This window comes from Glycine max, chromosome 12 (assembly GCF_000004515.6).
Source record: "Glycine max cultivar Williams 82 chromosome 12, Glycine_max_v4.0, whole genome shotgun sequence".
In the NCBI taxonomy this organism is placed as follows: domain Eukaryota; kingdom Viridiplantae; phylum Streptophyta; class Magnoliopsida; order Fabales; family Fabaceae; genus Glycine; species Glycine max.
In genome coordinates this window covers 37,179,864-37,201,093 of record NC_038248.2, presented here as the reverse complement: position 1 = coordinate 37,201,093, position 21,230 = coordinate 37,179,864, and the positions used below count along the sequence as shown (strand labels likewise).

Genomic DNA, 21,230 nt, shown 5'->3' with positions numbered 1-21,230 from the left:
CAAGTTAGTTTAAATTTGGGTGTAAGCAAATCAATCCATTTAACAGTAAGCTTAAGCAATCAATGTGATTGGGTCAAGTAGGTTCATGCGTACATGGCCTAACAACTAGCCTCATTCAAAACCTCAGAAAAAAAAAAAAAAAAAAACCTAGCCTCGTTCTAATAAGTTAAACAAAGATTTAAATGTACTTTTTCTTTCTGTATTTTACTCTTTTTATTTCAGCCCTTATAAAAAAATATTTTTAAAAAAGATTTATGGGATGCATTATTATTTTGTCATTGATCTTTATGGTTAAAAGTTTTTAACAAAATAATTAATGTAATTAATATAACATCAACAAATGTCATATCATCAAATGATGATGTAAACAAGTCTCACATTAGTAAAACATGTCATGTCATGCTAAGTAAATAGAGACTAAAAACTAAAAACATACATAATTAAAAACAAAAACAATAATATAATTTATAGGAAAGAAAAAAAATATATAATTTATAAGAACTAAAAAAAGTGATATTTACATGAATGAAAAAGTATTTAAATCTTATATTAAGTCTTGGTCTGATCGACTTAAAAGTCTACTTAAAATTTAGTTATGTATCTTTTTCTATTTAAATGTATATTCTTTGATAGATTATTTGATAAATTAAGCTAGAGTTCAAAAATGATCATGTGAAGCTTAAAAAGTAACATAAGACAAATATTAATAAGCTAAGTTGCAGTTTAAAAATGATCATGTCAAGCTTAAAAATAGTATAAGACAGATATTAATAAACTAAGTTGCAGTTCAAAAATGATCATATTAAAAGTAGCATAAGACAAATATTAGATAATTTTTTGCCTTAAATTTTTTAAATAAAGTAGACATATTTAATCCGAGTGTGGCTCAACAAAGGGTAATATGATTTTGGCGCTATGAATTTTAGGGTAATAGTCATAGCTAATGGTGTGATAAGGGTTTAAAGATTACACCGGGAATTAATTCTATAGCAAGAATTTGGAGAAATAACAAATCATGGTGCTATTATCACAAAGCCTTCAAATCGCGCGCATGTCATATGTAGGCTTTTAGTCATGATTAAACCTTCAAAAAGTTTGTCCTTATGGCTACAATTATCACTCAACAATATGATTTTGTAAACCTTGTCTTAGTTCGTGTTCATATAGAAAAAGCTAAACCTTTTTAACCAAGACCGACCATACCATCAAAATTAGACTATAAGAGAAAAAAAAAAAGATCAATCTAAACTTTGGTAATTCTAAACATATGCTATTACGTATTTAAGTATTTATTTTATATTAAGATTTAATTTTTTTTCCATCTTACTAATGTCATTATTTTGCTTTTAGTCCATGTAAATGATTGTTTTTAGTCTTTAAAAAAAATTTGTTTTGTTTTTAGTGTTGCTAACATGACAATTTTTATTGACATAGCACTTATTAACGTCATTATTTTCTGACTTGACACTTATTAACCTCAGTAAGCGTTAGCCATGTCAGCCGTTATTAGTAACTTTTAACCGCAAGAACCAATAAAAAAAATTGAGACTTAAAAAAAACCAAAAAAAAGAGTAAATTATAAAAAGAATTACATTTAAACCTTAAAATATTTTAGATTTTATAATTTTATAAGTTAATACCAAAATGTTAAGTGGTTCTCTTTTCATCATATAGAGAATGTGACCGGTAACCAGTTTTCATTTTTATTTAACCACCATTGATATAAAAAAAAAAAGAGCCTTTTTTTGTATTAGTGATCAGAGCTAACAAATGTATTAAAGAATATTGATTGAAGAAATAACAATAGAAATCTTCTTAAATGTTTATAACATCTTTTCCCTTTGACTCTCTTAGATACTGATATTCTTAATTGTTCATCCCTTTTAAGTATCTTTTATCTCTATTTTTAAATTAAATTTCAATAAATTTGTAAAAAATTATCAGTAATTAATCATATATATGATAATTTAAACTGATGATTATAAATCTAAAATATAATTGAAAAAAAGTCTATGTTAAAATAATTTTACACATCATCCAATCAGAAATCATCATTTAGGATAAATTTGTTAGTTTTAATAAAATTATCTTAAAAGTTATATCAACGTTAAATTATGTTTGGATGATAATATAAAAAATAATTTTACACTGTCAATACATTATTATTAAACTCAATATAATTTATGTATTTTAAATATATTTATTATAAATGTTTTCTATAATATAATTTATATGTTATAAATATTTATTTATTGCAATTTAATGATATACACATAAACATTTATCATGTGCAATACATTCACTATATATTGTTTTTGAAATAAATAGTTAAAATATTGATTTCATTAAAAATATTTTTTAACCATGTTATATAGATATGACATATTAACCGATTTTTTTATGATTAATTGTGAGAAAATTTGTCTAATGGGTCTATGCTGTTAGTCATATGTTTTTTTTATCTACAATGTTAAAACTCGATCTTCCTTAAAGATGAAATCCGGTTTTACTCAAATCAATAATTTGTAGGTGTATTAAAAATATATAACTCAATTAATATAGATTTTTAATAGTTAAAATATTTAATGAGATATATTTAATAATTCATAATGAGTGTCTTTGAGACACTTGTTAACAACAACCTAAATCATTTGAAATTTGAATCGTTGATTAGAAGTATACGTTCATTTTTCAACTTCAAAGCCATTGAATTCGTTTCCCCACGGCAGACGCAATAGAACTGAGAGATGTACTTATTCAAAATAGCCAGATTTAAAGCATTGCTTGAAACTTTGTAGCCTGAAATTGTGCGACACATGCAACTAAAGTAAGGTGCACGACATTTTCATGCCCCTAACTTTGTCCCTTTTTAAGATTTTTTGAGTGAGACAAAAATTAGGCTGGAAAGCCTAACTTTAAGCATTGAGTCACATTTATAAAAATTCCTCATCAAAATAATAATTCTAGTATGATTCTAATTCTAATTCTGAGAGTTACATGCCATATTCACTTGGCTCAGCCACCTTGAATGATAGTTAAGTGGAGAATATTACTTAAATAAAATAAAACTATCTAAAAAATAATGATTCTAGCACAATTTAATCCACCTGAGGTCACGAGTCACTTACTACTTGGGTCAATGATTCTTGCAGAATATTCTCTTTTAAGAGAATTACGCTGATTTTAAAATGAATTATTATTATAACTTATATATAATCCTTCTTTAATTTCCTTCTTTAATTAATTCGAAATTATATCATATAAAGAGTTTCATTTCTGAGACAAGAAATCCATAATCACATAACAGTTGAAACTTCTTTTAACAAACACAACTTACAAGCATAAAAATTCCTTATATTGATATAATCTCCAAAGATAAAAGATAATCTTTACACAATTACACATCCCATAATAAGCATGTAAATTATTAAACACAACTCCATACAAAATCAACACGCAGCTACTTTATGCTTGAGCTTTGGTTTCATCATAAATATGTAAATTTCCCTTTAAGCGTTTCTGGTAACCAGTTAATTCGTTCCTTTATCTTTATGTCACCTGTTTTTTATGCTAAGACCTTACAATTATTGCATTCGATGGCTATTTTCTGTTCCTCCAAAAGAAAGTTTTCTTTTTCTTCCAAAACCGTATGCAAATCATAAACAACTCCTTTCTACCAATAATTTGAATTTGATTACATGATATCTAATCTTATTGGCTCTTTAGTGGTTGTCTGTTGTGTCCAATTGAACGGTTGGAATTCATAGCAAAACTATTCCTATGTCACCAAAACCCAATCATCTTCCATTCTTCTTTGTCCATCAACTTTATATGCATGTTTCTTTGGAATCACCAACTCATATTCGTGACGAGTAATGAATGGGCCATTTGATGCTCCTCATGTTTCAACCACACACGTGGACGTATGTCAATGTCAACTTCAAGAACAATATATGGACAAGGACGTGTTTTGTTCTTGTGCCTTGCAAAATTATACTTAATTAGTAGTTTTTGGGTCCAACCGTGAGAGACACACAAAAAAAAGTCACAAAAACCACAACTTCTAAACCAATACCAATGACAACCAGTCAATCAGCTTCCATTCAAGTGGCCTTAGGTGCAACCAAATGGGCTTTGGTGGGTCACAAATTTAAAGGTACTAATTCTAGGCCATACAATCAACCTTGCTTCTTAATTAGCACCTCAATTGCCTTGCTAACCACACAAGCAATAACACAAATTATGGCTCATAACAACCCAAGAAGTATCTAATGAAGCTTAAAAGCTTAGTCATTCATTCGCCTATTTTTCTTAATTTTTTTCTCCCTCCTTTTGTCAAAACAAGTGGAATCACAAATTTCTTTCTCCATCTTTAATGACCAAATTGACCTTTAGGCAAGATTGGTAAAAGACAAATGGATTAAAATATAGACACGTGTGATTACGTGAAGAAGTGGCACCCCATGTCCTTGTCTAGTAGAACTCGTCCATAGAATGATCACATTGTTATAAAAAGGCTTTATATTCTTATATATATTCATCTACACCATTTGTTCAAGAAACTACCAAGTAGCAAGCTTGATTATTATTATCATCACATAGAGCTTCTGAAAATGTGCAAAGGTGCAGAAGGAGAAAAGCAACATGGTTTCTGCAGCAGCTTTCTACATAAAGAGAGTGCAACCAGAAGTGCTATATGTTGTGAGCTATGTGGGTTACAGGCTTCATTGTATTGCCAAGCTGATGATGCCTACTTGTGTAAAAAATGCGATAAACGGGTTCATGAAGCTAATTTTTTGGCCCTTAGGCACATTAGGTGCTTTCTGTGCAACACATGTCAGAACCTTACGCGAAGATATCTCATTGGAGCATCACTAGAGGTGGTTCTTCCGGCCAATATAAACTGGACCATTAGAAATCTCCTTAACAACAGAGGAATCTACAGAAAGTGTTCAAGAATGCATAACAGCCCTTCCCTCTTTTTATAACTTCCATCTTTCTTTATTCTCCGTAGAAGATCTTTTGTAATAGAAAAGGTTAGTGAGTACCATCTCAGGTATATAGGAAACTGCTAAATGTTTTTATTATCATGATTTTTAAAAAAAAATGGTTGGTAATACAACCATGTTCAATAGAAGGAGGGAATGTCCAATGTTTTTTTTTTCTTTAATTTCTGGTAGATGTAGTTAATTGAAATTTGACTTCTATGGTTATTTTTATTTTAAGCCAATTCCAAAGCAGGAGAACGAATTTCTGGCAGAAGTTATACTATGTTAGCAGATATACAATATGTCTTACAAGTGTATGTCATGGTAATTCCTGGCATCTCATATTATAACCTATATCAATAACAATTATAATGGCTGATACTTACTTTTTGTGTCCATATTTTTAGACTATTTAACTCCTTAACTGATATTACAAATTATTCCACTATTATGTTTTAACTGCGGATAAAAAAAATCACCCCATTATAAAAAAAATGTGGACAGACAAGCACAGCATTCCCTGTCTTTCCACTAGTTATTGTTAATATCATTAATTAATGTATTTTTAATGTCAAATTATATGTTTTATTAAACTACAAAGAGTAAACTGCTACAATTGTAAGTATTGTCTCTCGAACATGGATGAAAAGGTCATAATTACTATCAGCCTTAAAATAAGGGAATATTATATCAGTGACAAACTTTATAGCAATCTGTGGTAAATAAAGATAGCCGAACAATTAACAGTTTCGTATAACAATCTAGGGATTTGATAACTTAAGTACGAGGCAAGATGAAACATTAACCCTGGACATCTTACTGGTTCCTTTTCTCTCTTGGTTTTTCTTCTCTTCCTTTTTTTTTTTTTCCTAACAAACCACATTCTTGCAATGATTCCTCCTTGTAAGAGTACAAACTATAATTTATTTTCATTTTTTTTATAAAAGAGTACAAACTATAATGGAACAAATACTTGCAGACAAGTAGCATAAAATATTTGATTATCTGTAATGCAGAGAAATTCAAGATTCTTTTGTATGCTATGACAACTAAACGTGATTCAAAATATTGCCATGATTGAATCTTTAGCGGACACCTTACTTCCCCAACCACAAAAAACAACAAAGCATTTTCTCACCTCAAATCCATTAGATTCTATTCCTTTTCAAAAGAAACTGTCAGTTTACAATGCTTTAGTAATTCAACCACAAACTTAAAGCAATAGTTTTCTCTGTTTTAATATTTGAAGATCAAAGTCGAATCTCACAGGTGTTCATTGTAAACAACATACTGAATTGATAGTACAAAAATCGTCATATGGACCTAAACTTCACCCTATCGTTTAGTTTAATTCTTAAAGAACTCGGAACAGTAAAGACTACAGTTTCTTTCTTATCAGCATTCTACAGAAGTTAATAAATAATAACATATTTGTGCAAAACAATAAAACAGTCATTAATATCTCATATTTCATAGGAAAAACAAACGTCCCTTTAAATCAGGAAAGTTTGTACACAATGTTTGTACAATTATTGAAGAAATAGGCGCCATCCCCAAATAAAATATAGAGGAATACAACAAATGAAATAGTTGAGGCAATGCCAAAGATGCAAATAGTTGCTGCAGGTAAAACTGGCTTCCAGCAAGTCAAGAGCAATAGTATCTCTATCAACAGTTGATCGTGCTCGTGCTCACTAATCTGATGAAAATGGAATAAATGAAGAGGTTCCAAAATATGGTGCTGCTGTCCTTGAGCAATGGCTTAAGATGACAGAATAAGGTCGTGTGAAGGATCCCTATGAGGAAGGACCAAACTGAAAGCAGAAAGTGAGGTTGGCTATTGTTGCTTGCCAAACACCGGTTTCTCTTTTATTCATTACACTAGACAGTGTTTATTTATAAAAAACACATAGGCTCGGAGACTCACAATATCACATTTGAAAATGCAGGATGGATCACCATGCACATCTCCTCTGAAAGCTAGGAAGAATATCCAGGCCTGCAAAAAATTAAATGATAAAATCCAAACATCAATAAAGAATACAAATGATGATTTTAAAAACATTACCTTAAAATTAAGAATAGAAGAGGGAAAAAAATATGCCCTGTCTTTAAAGCTAACTACTATGCAATAAAAAGTCTAATCTTATTTGTCAGAAGGCAGAAAATGGTAAACAAATTAGAAGCTATAGGCATATAGCAGGACTTGGGTACCCAAATTTTTTTACAACCACTTCATATTATTCTTAAGTAGTGAAGGTATTGCAGACTACAGAAAAGGGTTTTCAGTTCAATCCTTTCATAACTTAAAAAAATAAGATTGTTTAATGTATAAAGTGGTATTTATCTTACCCTCTGTGTTTGTCTGAATTGACAACGACTGTGATGCTGTTTGAAATCTGTTCAAACGTTCTGCTCCTCTATGTCCCATGCCTGTTACCTCTCACTTCCTATGTATAATTAAACGCAATATCTTGGCATACATCTAATCCCTTCCTCTGCAATTCCCAATTGCAACACCTTCATATCTTTGTTATCCTCTAAATATGTTAAAATCTCTAATAGATCTCTATCAATCACCTAAGCAGTCAAGTTATCTAGCTGCATTAAAACTCTCCCACTTTCACAAGATAAACAAAACTTCTGTTGATGAAGAATTGGCAAGAAAGCAATGTACTCACAAGGTCCAGGGACCACCTTACCAGTCCGAAGAAACATATCTTTCATGGAAAAGATAGTTATTGTAGATAATATGCTTAGATGTCCCTTGTCCCAAGAGGGTCATAATCATATGCTTCACCTGCTTTAACAAATCTACCTTTCACACGTTTTCTTGTATCGGCCCTTGCTTTGCGAGAAGCATATCTTATTTGCTTACCAAACCTGCACATAAGAAATCAGCAAAAACTATTGAAAGTCTCCACCACAAAAGAAAGGCTCTCTAAAATGTTATAACAAGGGTGAAATGCATGAGATCTGAACAGCTGATAAGATGATCTTTCAAATAGTGGACCATAATGAAGCATGAGAACATATTCTGGTAAGGTTACAAAATATAGGATCTGTTCTCCCTACTTAGTTCAGAATATGACTTCATAACTATTGCATCTCTCCACTCTCCAGTTGATCCTCTAAAATTTGGAAATAATTCATGTTCTCCCTTGTTTTGTTATGAATAGTAGTTTATCCTTGAATGTGACTTAGATGCAAAATATGTGTTAGCACACAAATTCACTTATTTATGTTTTTCACTAGTATTATTAGCATTAAAAAAAACAAATAAGAAAATAAAATTCAATATGCAGTTGCAATTAATGCAGCAGAAAAAAAAAAAAGAAAAAAAAAATGGTTCTTGACTAGCACTTTGAGTGACTTAAACAGTTAAACTTCTGTTAGTACATGCATGTCAACTTGAATGGTCATATTTGTCACAAACTTAAACAAATTTAAAGAACAGTTTCCATTTCATTTTACCATAATATATTGAGAGCATTAAAGGTACATACATTCGAGTTTTCTTTTTCTCATTGTATCTCATTTTAGCTTTATCCCTTGCTTGTGGGCATGTACCCTCCAAATTTGATTCCCAGGGGGATTCACCCGGCAGAAACACTTGCGAAAACCTGCAGTCTTGATATTCAGTAGAATTATTTTCACCAACAATGTTGGGAAATTGAAGTGGCATCTTTGAATGAACACCCTGAGGAAATCCCAGACTGATGTTTCTAGTGCAGCTAGGATTCATTAGTGCAGAATTTGTATTGCTGTTGATAACCTGCATCACACTAGCTGACCCACCCGCCCTGGATGATTGAAAAGCCACACAATCTTGTTGGATAGATGATGATGCCTAAAACAATCACATGGATGACAATTAGTTCTGTACATTACTAGTAAACCTTATACCATAAAGTTAGAGTGGAGAATAATAAAATGAGTTTCGAGGATAACCTCCAAGGCACTCTCAATAAGTGAATTAGATTCTGTGACTGATATGTTTTTATCCATCAATAAACAGTCCATTCCTCCATCTTCAAGGTGGTATCTTGTGGCATCTTGTGAACAGCCAAATATTTCATCAGCACTTTCAAAGTTTAATTGAAGGTTATCAACATTGAAACCTTCACAAAGTTCACTCCCATCATGAATTCCTAGATTAGGACATTCCTGCAGCTAATTTGAGTTAAAGTCAAAATTCAGGGGAAAAAAATGAAACTTGTATGAGTGTATCAGCTTTGGTTAAGAAGGACAACAGAGAATTGCTAGGAATATGAAAAGAGCTTACTACTTCTCATAATGCAAGTTCTAACCACTTTTGTCAATATTATAGTTCTTCTTTCCCGGTGAAATATTAAATTTCAAAATATTTGTTGTTTTAGTGAAGGGTCACTTTAAGAAACTAAGAAGACAAAAAAAAAATCCCTTGTATTTATATTTTTATTTCTAAGGATCTTCAGTTCTTCACAAAATGGAATGGAAGAGAATTAGTAGAGTAATAATATTTCGAATACTTTAACAGGGGATAATTTAGTCAAGTACAACTATACATCTTATAATTAATGCAGTTTAAGAGCTTTCTTAATCTTAATCTTGAGCAATGGTTGACTTTAAATGACATATTTTTAAATGGAGGGAGTAATGAAACACTAATTATATACCAAACAATGGTGCAATATTTTTATAAGTTAAAAACATCCAATGCATGTATATTGCTAACAATTAACCAAGATGAAAAATCAGTAGAAGGCAATACCTTTGGCTGGTTTGAGTCTTGAGGAAAGAAAAATGCTTCGTCTTTGCAGAACGGCGTGTAATTTGGATTTGATGGAATGATTTGAGACTGCCCCATCCAAGGTTCATATATGACACAAGATTCAATTTCATCCAACTTGTCACTCACCAAACCAAAGGAACCACCGTTATGATCAGTTTGCTCCAAACACTGGCTAGTGCAGCTCTCACTTTTTGGCAAAGTACCAACCGATTCCCAACCACCAAGTGAGGAATTAGCATCAAACACAAAGGACCAAATCCTGGAAAACTCAGCCAAAGAGGGACAACCAGTGTAACAATTCAATGCAACACGCCTATGTCCCAATGCAGAACAGTCATTTGGATTCCAGTCACAACCTTGGCACAATGACAACTTATGATCCATGCAGCGGATCATTGCCGGCTGGGAATTGCACTTATCGCAGAGGAGGGAACGCGAATGCCTGCGAGACAAAGAATTTGCAGAGTGTACACAGCCATCGCAATGCAAGCAGAGACGAGCAGAATCTGACTTGCAGTAAACCACAGCTCTCACCACCCCACAAAACTCACATAGAGGATCCATGCTCCTACAATGTCACTGATTATTCATGATAACTCAACTAAACTCTAACATAACTGTTGGAGGGAACTCAACTTTATTCATTTATTTATTCTAAATTCTAATCCTCCAATTTGAACCACATTGCTCCTAAGTCCTAACCCTTAGCCATTCCATTTCAAATCATCATCATCAATGTAAGAAAAGAAAACACCCTTTTTGAAATTAAATGCAAACAAAAATAATCCAGAACAATATAAGTGAACATTTTTTAACCCACATTAGCCTATCCATCATAATTATAAATTATGTCTTACACAATATATATTGTTATCCTTACCAGACCAAGATTGGTGTGCTTCCCTCCTGACCCAGCAGGTACAAAAAATTAACCAAGATCGCTAGACCCTGAATCCATGAATCTGATTGAGAGAAAGAAAGGGACGTGTAGATTCGAAATGAGAAGTAATGTATGTTATAAGATACTGGCAAGTAGCAAGGTTACTAGTGACATTAACACAAATGATGTTTATTTATTAGGTTTAATTTGTTAGGTGTTGCGACACGAGGCCAAAACCAAAGTCTGAAAATAGATTATTTTTGCTGACGTGGGTAGGGCTGTTGAGGAAAAATTCAGCCATTGTTTAGGGTATTAAATATTTCAGCAATTTTACCCGGGCAGTGCTTCAGCTGTAAATGAATGCAAATAAAACATCAGCAGTAATATTATTGAGTCGCAATGTTTGCGAGATATATGTGGAAACAACGAGGAAGCACGTTTTGGTGTTGTGTTCATTTAGAAGCACGTGAAGAGTCATATAGGTTTCGGTTTTTTGGGGTCTCAGATTTTGATTTCCAAGGTCTACTTTTCACCGCGTGTTATTGCACAGTCAATTCTGTCTTTTCAGTTTTAACCTCGGCTTCCCCTTGTCGTTATTATCATCATAGAAATAAGAAAGATTAATTAAGTTTTTAGTCATTTAATTTTTTTTATATTATAATTTTTGGTTTTTTGAAATATTTTTGGTAACTTTTTATCTTTTATTAATTTTTTGTTATTACTTTTAGTCTTTTTAAAATTATTTGTTCATTTTTAGTCTCTTATTTACTTTAATTGTCCAAAAATAGTCTCAAATATAAAATAAACAAGGACTAAAATTTGATAAAAGAAGAATTAATTTTGAGCAAGAGCAATAAAAGTAAATGAGGGACTAAAAATGGACAAACAGTTTTAAGGGAGCTAAAATTGTTGACAAAAAATTAATGAAAAACTAAAAGTTCTATAAAAATTTCCAAGGACTAAAAATTTAAATATAAAAAAGTTGGGAGACTAAAATTTTAATTAACCAAAATTAGAATCAATCGTTGTTAAGTTCGTAGATCAATTGACATGAAATTATTTTAGCTTAATCAACGGTTACAAGTCTACAAGTCTGAGTCTTTGTTTGTTGCTCATATTGGTCTTACTCGATTTGAATAGAATTGTCTCTATTAAAGGACACCTATGATCTAAATAATAAATAAATAAATTATAATCAAGCCTCAAAATGGCTTGAATATAGTTAGAGCATTTTCAAGGGTTGCTTAAAATTAAGCTCTAGTTGCTTTTATAAGCAACAATTGCTTATGAGTAAAACAAATATTTCTTGTCATTTGAGAGTAGTCATTCAAGGGTTGCTTAAAACTATATCATTGGATAAAAAATGTATGAGTTGTTTAATTATGATGTGATATTGTGGAAGTCATCTAATATAAAGAACTCAAAATGAGTTGCTTAAGTTATACCATTGGAGATGTTCTTACTTGTGGAGCTATGGCGGATTTGAATTAGTTTCATGCATTAATCTCTAACGCTATTGCTTTAATTTAAAAGTTTAACAAAATTTACTATTAGAGGGATGATATAACATTGCTTATACAAGTACCTTGAGTAAAATTGTTTAACAAGTTTTAAACAATAAAAAATATATTTTTGGAGCTCACTAACTATCTTTAATGCGGATGATATAACATTGCTTAAATAAACATCTTGAGTAAAATTGTTTAACAAGTTTTATTTATTTACTTTTAAATTAATCCAAATAGATCTGGTGGTCTGATAGTCCAACATAGGACTGAGTTAGGCCTAAAAAATCTAGACCAGATTTAGATTAGTTTGATTTTATTGTTTGATCTAATAAACGATCGATTTGATTGATCCATTTTGCTCTTCTTAACTGTAAATAAGATTGTTTAACTTTTTTATTATAGTAAATCACATCCAATTACTTATACAAGCATCACTATTTATATAAGCAACATTGCTTAACCAAATCTATACCATAAATAATATATTTTTTAAGTATTATAGAATCCACAAAATTAAGTTAACATTCATTTTAACAACCTTAATATTTATGTAAAATTTTGTGTCAAGTGTTTAAATCTATGGGAATTATAAGACACACAAAATGATAAAATTAAGATAAAAAATTCATTTAAGCAATCTGATGTCTTACCATTTGAGTAAAATAATAAAAATTCTTAAATCTCAAGTGGAGTTTGTAGTATCCATTGAAAAAGTTCTTGAAGCAATTATACATTGTAAATGCTATGATGAGAAATTAATTATTTTGTTTATTGTAAAAGTAAAACAATAAATAATTATTTTTACTTTTTTTCATTGTATCACCATGATTTTGTAAAGTATAATTAGTTCTCGTATATTATTACATTTGTTCTTATTTATAAAAAAATAAATTATATTATGTATACAAAGGTAGTATCTAATTAAGTCTCTGAAATTGGTACTGAAAAATTAGTTTGAATTTAACCAATTATTTTTTAAAATTCAATAAAAAATTGTTCAAAAAATTTCAATTATCAATACAAAGGTTCATTTGTAGAAAATACATGTATCTTTTATAATAAGTAGTTTTAATTCAGCTAAAATTATTATGTATGAGAAAACTTTCATTTTTAGTATTTAATATAATTGCTATTTAAGATTTACAGGTCGCAAAACTTGATTCACGCACTCAGTGTTGTTATCATTTGATTTTTTCACTATTAATTTTTTATTTGGTATGATCTATTAAAGTTCTGAACAAATATCTTCGTCAATTTAATTTTTAAGATATCTATTATTATGGAGACTGTTTTGTTTTGTTTTACAATTTGTCTAAGCCTAATTGACTGGAAACTCAACCAAAAACACCACAAAAGGAGCAAAAACATGGGGAGAACAAGCACAGGTATAGGTGGATTCATCAACGCAACGTGATGAATCGAAAAATAAATAGGATTAGCTAAAGTGAGAAAAAATTGTGACCGAATTATTGACTTCTGTATCGAATTATCTATTTCCAGGCTTATTTTTTTTAAAAAAAAGAAATATATATATATATATATATATATATATATATATATATATATATATAAGTAAAATAACATTTAATTTATTTTATTTTATTTTCTGTAATCTTTCTAATCCAAGCAATTAAGATGTTTAAACCAATGCGCTCACCCATAGATTGGTGATAATCACCATTACTTTGTTACACTGTCGTACAGTGTCACTCGTTAATAATATTTGGAGAAATAAAAAATGGTTTGTCTAGTTGTAAATCAGTTGGAGTATTGGACTGAAAAATCGGTCACGTTTCACGTACTAGTTCAAATAACTAAGAAAATCGGCCAAGCAAGAAATTAATAAATTAAGAACTGGTCAAGTTAGTGAAAAACCAGCCAAAGTTATATGAGAATATTGAATGTAGAAAATTGGTTTAAACATATTCAATATTTTATTTTATTTTTTAATTTTTCGTTCTAAAATAAATAAGGATTCATATATTTATATATTTATTATTATTACTTAATTATTTATTATGATTTTTTATTTTCTTATAAAACATATATCATATTTTTTATATTATTCTAAATATCGCCTAACTTAATTATAAAAAATATATAATCTTTATATTAGATCATTGCCTAATATACATATATATATATATATATATATATATATATATATATATATATATATATATATATATATTGTTTCATCAGCTTTTATTTGTGATTTTTCATATATTTTATATTTATGTATTTTGATATTTATTTAATAAATTACATTTTTTTATATATTTTGTCCATATTAATATTTTTACTTATTTTATGTAAGAAAGAGAATTGACAAATTTTTGGAGAAGATGAAAACCAATTAAGATTAAAACAACAAGAAAATAGAAAGTTAGAAATCAATACATTTTCTTATGGAGATCGAATACAACATTTATGAAGTGTCAAGATTAAGAGCAATATTTAATTAGGATATTTTACATCTATGTTTTATTTTATTTTTGGATTTTTATATTTTATTGTGTTTTGGGCTTTCATTGGGTCTTTTTTAATGTCATTGTGTATTAGACCATGTTTCTAAATCCTAATTATAAAAAAGGTTTAAAAACACTAAAGGGGCTTTTTGTCACTTTTCTTCATCTTTTGTGATAGTTGGGTTACTTTTGTGTTTTCATGTCTTTATGAAGAACTAAACATCTTTTATAGTTTAAAGTTAATCAAAGCATAGTTTTGTATGGTTTGTGAGGTACAACTGCTCTTTTTTTTTCCTTCTAATTTTTTAGGTATTTAAATTTCTAGTGTGTGTTTTATAAAAAAAAAAACATTGGATTTATTGATTATGCTAAAATGTCATTTGTTCAATCAATTGTAGAAGGAGGATGAAAAAGAAACACTCACAATGTGATCCTAATGTGGGGAGGTGTGGGTGTCTCTATCTCTTTTTTTTTCCTTCTGTAGTAGAAGTGTGTGTGTTTGTGTTTATGAGGGATGGGTGTTCATCAGTGTGTATCTTTGTATTAAATTTTACTTTTAATTTAATTTTATAATAAAAATATCCAAACACAAATTATATTACTTTAAAATCAATTTAATTCAAAATCAATTTTAATAAAGCTTCTACAAATACACACTAATTATTAAGCATGTGATCATTGCACGAATCTGATTGTTCTTAATTCGTCTTTTCAATGCAATTAAGGCAATTCTTCAACTTTAAGTAATCTATGAGAAATTATATTTACAAAAGTGTTACGTTAATTAATTTGTTGTATAAAATATATCATATATGTAAGTAAGTAGTTCATGTTGAGTCACATAGTGTAATAGAGTGGTGAAGAGGTAAGTAAAGCTGGCCTCTGATGAACATGCCGAGTCCAATGGCTCCGCATATGATATGATCGTTGTGCAGCTACTTATGGAAGAAGGAAACATTAATTCCATGATTGGTTTCTCTTGTTTATTAGTTTTGATTTTGACTCCAAGTTTACGCAATAGCATGTGTTATTGTTTTTTCAGAGTTTACAATTTTCTTACTGCATTTGGTCAAGCTACCACGATAACGTGAAATAAAAAGAAACGAGCATGCATGGCATCAGAGGTTGGAAATGTAAAAAATTATAGTTTTAGTAGCTTGTCGAATTTTAATTTAGTTTGATTTTGAACAATACTAGTTTAGCATAATTTTCTTCTAAAATTCAGTCCTATTGATGACCCTTGACCATCCCCTGGGGTCGCATAATAAGCTAAACACAACAAATTAACTTAATTGGTTGTTATTTTAAAATCATAAATATATTATTGTATATAAGGATCTCCTTATTAAAATTTAAATAATATATTTATGACTAATTTTGTTTATAAATTTTTATATCTAAATCATAAAATTAAAATTAAATTTAAACTTTTATTTTTTACATCTTATTTCTTCACAACATTGTTTTATTACAAAGAAATAGATTAGGGAAAAAAACACGATCCTTTGCAAGACTAAAGAATTCAGCAAGAATTTATAGTGAAAGCGGAATGTTAAACTAAATGTACCAACTTTATTTATTTTTTTAATTCTTCACAACATAAACTTTATAGTTTTTAAAATATAGAATTTTATTTCTATGCCTTAATTCTTTGCAGCAAATTTTTTTTATAATTTTGAATCATTTCTAATTTTAATGGAATTAAAATTCAAATTAAAACTTTAACTATGCTTTTAATTCCGTCATCTAAATACATTTTTATCTTATTCTAAAAAATAAAGATCGAAATTTATTACACAAATCTAAATGAGATTAATTTCATTAAATATAGATATTGGAATAGACTTTAAGGAGAATACTTTTTTCCTTTTTCTTTAGAACATAATTAATTATTTTTTTACACATTAAGTGAGTATTTTTTACACATTAGGTAAAATTTACAAACAAAATAAATTAAAGATAATATTAAATATTTTAATTATTAAAATAATTATTCTATTTTATTATATAAAAAATTAAGGATTTTAAACCTTGAGAATTAAAAAAATTATGAAAAATTATTAAGCTAATAAAAATGAACACATTTTTCAAAAAAATTTATGTAGTTTTTAAAAATTTTAAATTATTTTATTCAAGCAAAAGATTTAAATTTTTGTTATATAAATAGAAAAGGATGATTAAGACAGAGTCGCATCTTTCTTCACAAAATTAAGCATAACTATTAAGTACCAAAGTTCAGAAAATTTGCATCTGGGGTCCTCTTCCGCAACGGTTCCAATATTACGCGTTTGTCCGATCGATGTCTTTGTTTGTTCTTTCGCAATCTTAATCCTTTTCCGCCATTTGAGATAGCGAGCGACCAAACCACACACCAATAATTGCACAACACAAATCAATTCATCCTCCAATTAACACCTCCTTTCAATTCGGCTCGATTCGGTTCGGCTTTCCACTTCCTTGAACCCACATTTTCATGCTCAATTCATTCCTCGTTTAACCGCAAAATTGTTTGCATTTTTTATATCTGAAATTAAACAATGTAGCTCATGCATGAATCTGGTAGCTAAACCTCTGTTAACCTAGGCTATGCTTTGTGTGGTTACTAACTAGTAACTATTGTTGATTTCTTTGATTAATTCAATTTGCATTTGGTAAAGTTCACAAATCAATTAATTGATTTTCAGTTTTTTAAGTTGACAGGTTGTTAGGGTAATTGGAGGAGGGGTATACTAGTACAAGAGCGTAATTGTTTGTGTTTTCATCTATGTTTGGAGGTGTTAACGCTCCTGCTAATAGTCCACACTTACGCAAGTCTGGGAGTAGACCTGTCGTTTATGATCTTGGTAACTTCAATTATAAGTGTCCCTTAACAGAATCTGCTACTAATTTTAAGTTTCTCCTTGTCTTGGTTTGGTGTTATTTCAATGTACCATACAACTTCTAGTTTCGTGCTGTGTTCCCAGATGAACATGAGGTGGAAAATGGCGTCGAGGAGGGTCTATTGCATCCCGTGGAGGCATCTGATTCAAAGGGTGGTGTGATTCCCGTGAGTGCTGCTGCAATGATGCCATCGCCCGTTTTGTTGTGGAGATTCAAGGTTTTCCATTGCTTTACCTCTTAGAAAGAAAGTGTTAGGAACTTTGTTTTAGTTTTAAAATGATAATGTATTTGATGCTTTCATTTTAATAAATGCAAAATTTGTTCTGACTTAATGATGGTATGGAATGTTTCTTTCATTCTGCTGGAGCTGCTTTCTATTTGATTCTGTTGAGGAATGTGGTTAATTTAAATAATTTATTTGAGTACAGATGATGCCATTTGCTTAACTTATTTCTGAGTTTCATAATGAGCAGCAATATGATCTTGACCCAATTGTGTGCCTCTTGCTGTTTTTCTTCTTTACTTTTCTTTTTCCTTTTACTTTATTTTTCATGAAGCTAATTGAGATGGATGTCTAGGTACTATTGTTCGTCATTTGGGGCTTCATCTGTTGCAAGGTCAGTAATATTTTCTCCCTACAATGTTTCTACTCAACTTCTGTGTGTGGTGAGGTGTGAGATTGAGATAATGGGCCCTGACCTCAAGGATTTCATCATATTTCTACAAACTGGAGGATTGCAGGTTGGATGGGATTCTGTCATGAGAATGAGTGCAGACAAGCGGGAGTTGTTCCTTTATGAAGCATTTTTGTATTTTAATCCTCTTCTTCTAGCGGTTAGTTCCCCCCCTCCTTACGGTGTGCACATTTGCATTTCACTCTATGTGGATGCATGGGTCCATCCGTTTGTCATCCACATTTGTTGTATCATTGTGTTTCATGTCTTTTTTTATATTTCAGGCTTTGATGGTTTGGCTGTGGGGAATCAACTTATGGTTTTTTTCTCAAGGTGGAGTCAATTATGCAAAAATATTTGATCTTGATCAAAATCATCTGACTCATAGAGAAATATGGAAGGTATCAACTCACCACTTTGATTTATGCCTTGTTTGGCACATAAAATCAGCTTTTGCCAGATCTGAGGGGAATAAAAATGGTAGTGTCATGACTTGGGAACAAGAGTAGGCAACCATTTTTATTCCAATATTTGGTTTCCTCAAGAATGGACTTGTACTTTCATTCTTGTCCAGTTATCGATGCCGTTTTCATGCTTAGTACATGAAATGAGCTTTGAATGGAATCTTAAGTATAATTTATGAGTTTATAACTAGTATAGATAAATAAGGAAGGAAAACAAAAATGAATTCATCCAGTTTGCAAAGAATGACAATTTTGACATATCTAGGAGGGAATGGGGATTCCCTATGGGATCAAGGTGTATAATGTAATCATTATTCCATTTTTTTTTAGCCAAACTACGGAGCCCTCATTCCTGTGGAATTAATATTGGAATGGAATGATCAATCTGTGTGCTAATTATGCTTTAAATAATTTTGTTTTCATTACCCTATAATCTTTATGTGAGTATGGGTGCTTTTGCCTTCTCCAATTACTGTTATTATATTGCTAAATTGGGAATTCTCCATGGCTTTTTGTCAGTTGTCACCCATTTCTCTAATATTTCATTTTTCTCTTTTTACACCATATCTTTGTTCCCTTATCAATAATCAGTCTTAAATGATTGGCTGAAGTATTTTTTTTTTCTAATGTTTATTGCAGTGTGCTACATGGATGACAATTATTGTTCCAACCAGTATGACAGCATATATTTATCTTTATTCTCATGGAGAAGTCTCATATGCTGCATCACAACCAGTGTAATAGATGCATCCACTCTTATTATATATTATTCTTGTTTGCTTGGTTATCACTTTTTTGAATTTAGCTCATGTTTGGTAACACTTAAATTTGAAGAAATAATTTTTCAAAAGCTTTCTCAGAAATCTAGCAAAAATATGCAATTATTTATTTAAAATAAGCTGAACCAAACATGCACTTTGTGTTGTAATATTTTCATTTCTTAATAGTGTTTTATCTGATTGCAATTTTTTATGCCTTTGATTAAACACTAAGTTTTTGATAAACCAATATAAGGGAACCTGCACATTGGCTGCAAAATATCTTTAGCAAAATGAGTATTGCTCATATTACTGGGATGCAGTTGCCAGAATGCTCTGCATATGGTTGGTTCAATCATTTGTTGATAAGGTAATGTCATTAGATTGGGATGGGGACCATAGTTTAGTGAAGAGAAAGAGAAACAGAGAAGCTATTATGTGACAATGGTGTTGCGTGATCCGTGTGGTTGGACTCACCTAGTGGGATAAAGCTTTTTTGTTGTTGTATTCATTATGTTGCACGTAAAAAGATCTACTTCAACTGTGATGGGGTTTATTGCTGATCATTGTATTACTAGCTCCATTATGTCTCTTTCTTTTTCTTGTGGCGGAGGGCAGGAAGGGAGGAATTTACTAAATTTTTTTAGCATCAAATTAGATTTTTTGGTTTAAATATCTTCCCAATGGTTACTTAACAAATGTTTTGTTTAAATTCAATATTGGTAGATAGGTAGTTTGTGCTTGTTTGAATCATCCAAGCTGTCTGGCCTCAAAATGTAAAAAAGATATCTACATCATAGAAAGTTATACTTATTTATATCACCAATGAAAAGCATACTGGTAAATACATATTTTTATTCGTTACTTTATATATAATTGATGAACATTTACTTATATTTTGTGTTTCCTTTTTTATCTTGGGATTTTTTTTTAAAAAAATTTCCTTGTACTATTCTGCAGGTGCTCTTATATGCTGCTGCTGTAATGGTTTTGATATTCCCCTTTGATATCTTTTATTTTTCATCTAGATATTTCTTCTTAAGGACACTCTGGCGAATAGTTTTTCCATTACAGGCAAGTTTACTTTTATTTGGATGTATTGTGTTAGTAAGCTACTAAGCTCTTACACTATTACTCTACAAATAGTTGACACTGTTTTAGCATCTGGGTTATATTTATGCTATGCATAACCATGCAGATATATAATCTTCAACATAGAATATGTAACTTATTCCCTTGCTTCCCTGCATTCAGTTTTTATAAAACTTGCAGAAGTATTAATGCAACTCCCCCTCCCTTTGGTAGTCACTAAAAGAACAAGCAACCAGTGTTAGTGCATTAGATGAGATCCTCATGTGTTGTTCCAAGTGTAATGAAGTGTGAAGAAAAGCTGGCAAGACTGTGCATCATAAATAATAAGTCATTTAAAACAATTAATAGGTGCATCCATCAATGAACTTGTTAATGTACACAACATATACTACTATGTGCACAAGTAAAACCCTTGAAGAGGCATCATGTTGAACCTTCCTTGAGGATATATATGTGAGAACCATTGCAGTATCAAACTTTGATGCTTAGAAGAAAATTATTCTTGTTCTTATTTATTCAGTTTCTTAAGACTTGATATTTAAGCCTCAACCTTGCCGTTGCTTTACTCTGTCCCTTTTGAATGTCTTTTTTTTTTCAATATATATATATATATATATATATATATATATATATATATATATATATATATTTAAAAAATTCACCAACAAACAGGCATTCTAATTTTTCTTTTTTTGGTTGAAATGGTATACTATATGGAGAAATGGTAAATTAGTTATATACAAA

The 21,230-nt window shown here is 30.1% G+C and overlaps 3 protein-coding genes across 11 annotated transcripts in view; 2 read left to right on the top strand and 1 right to left on the bottom strand.

The window, feature by feature from the left end:
- Positions 1-4,500: 4,500 nt before the first annotated feature.
- LOC100305571 (uncharacterized) lies at positions 4,501-5,380 on the top strand. The gene has a single exon (NM_001250332.2). It carries the CDS (start codon positions 4,614-4,616, stop codon positions 4,986-4,988), a length of 375 nt encoding a protein of 124 aa, NP_001237261.1. The 5' UTR covers positions 4,501-4,613; the 3' UTR covers positions 4,989-5,380.
- Positions 5,381-6,429: 1,049 nt separating this feature from the next.
- Positions 6,430-10,975, bottom strand: COL12 (zinc finger protein CONSTANS-LIKE 12-like). Of its 9 annotated transcripts, none has more exons than XM_006591828.4 (7): positions 10,643-10,975; positions 9,742-10,330; positions 8,940-9,161; positions 8,495-8,838; positions 7,341-7,871; positions 6,916-6,987; positions 6,430-6,802 (listed from the first exon to the last, which is right to left on the bottom strand). In XM_006591828.4, exons 2-5 carry the CDS (start codon positions 10,324-10,326, stop codon positions 7,745-7,747), a joined length of 1,278 nt encoding a protein of 425 aa, XP_006591891.1. In that variant the 5' UTR covers positions 10,327-10,330; positions 10,643-10,975; the 3' UTR covers positions 6,430-6,802; positions 6,916-6,987; positions 7,341-7,744. The 9 variants fall into 9 exon arrangements, with proteins under 9 accessions (XP_006591891.1, XP_040863036.1, XP_014619827.1 ...); XM_041007102.1 differs by having other exon boundaries at positions 6,430-6,987; positions 7,341-7,486; positions 7,691-7,871; XM_014764341.3 differs by having other exon boundaries at positions 7,691-7,871.
- A 5,850-nt stretch (positions 10,976-16,825) lies between these two features.
- LOC100805241 (SPX and EXS domain-containing protein 1) overlaps positions 16,826-21,230 on the top strand; it is a 7,818-nt gene continuing 3,413 nt past the window's right edge. Inside the window, exons 1-8 of the mRNA XM_014765028.3 lie at positions 16,826-17,057; positions 17,319-17,461; positions 17,582-17,715; positions 18,077-18,115; positions 18,240-18,332; positions 18,457-18,573; positions 19,276-19,371; positions 20,355-20,472. Coding sequence (XP_014620514.1) covers positions 17,383-17,461; positions 17,582-17,715; positions 18,077-18,115; positions 18,240-18,332; positions 18,457-18,573; positions 19,276-19,371; positions 20,355-20,472 — 676 coding nt within the window. The 5' untranslated portion in view covers positions 16,826-17,057; positions 17,319-17,382. The remainder of the gene's footprint in view (positions 17,058-17,318; positions 17,462-17,581; positions 17,716-18,076; positions 18,116-18,239; positions 18,333-18,456; positions 18,574-19,275; positions 19,372-20,354; positions 20,473-21,230) is intronic.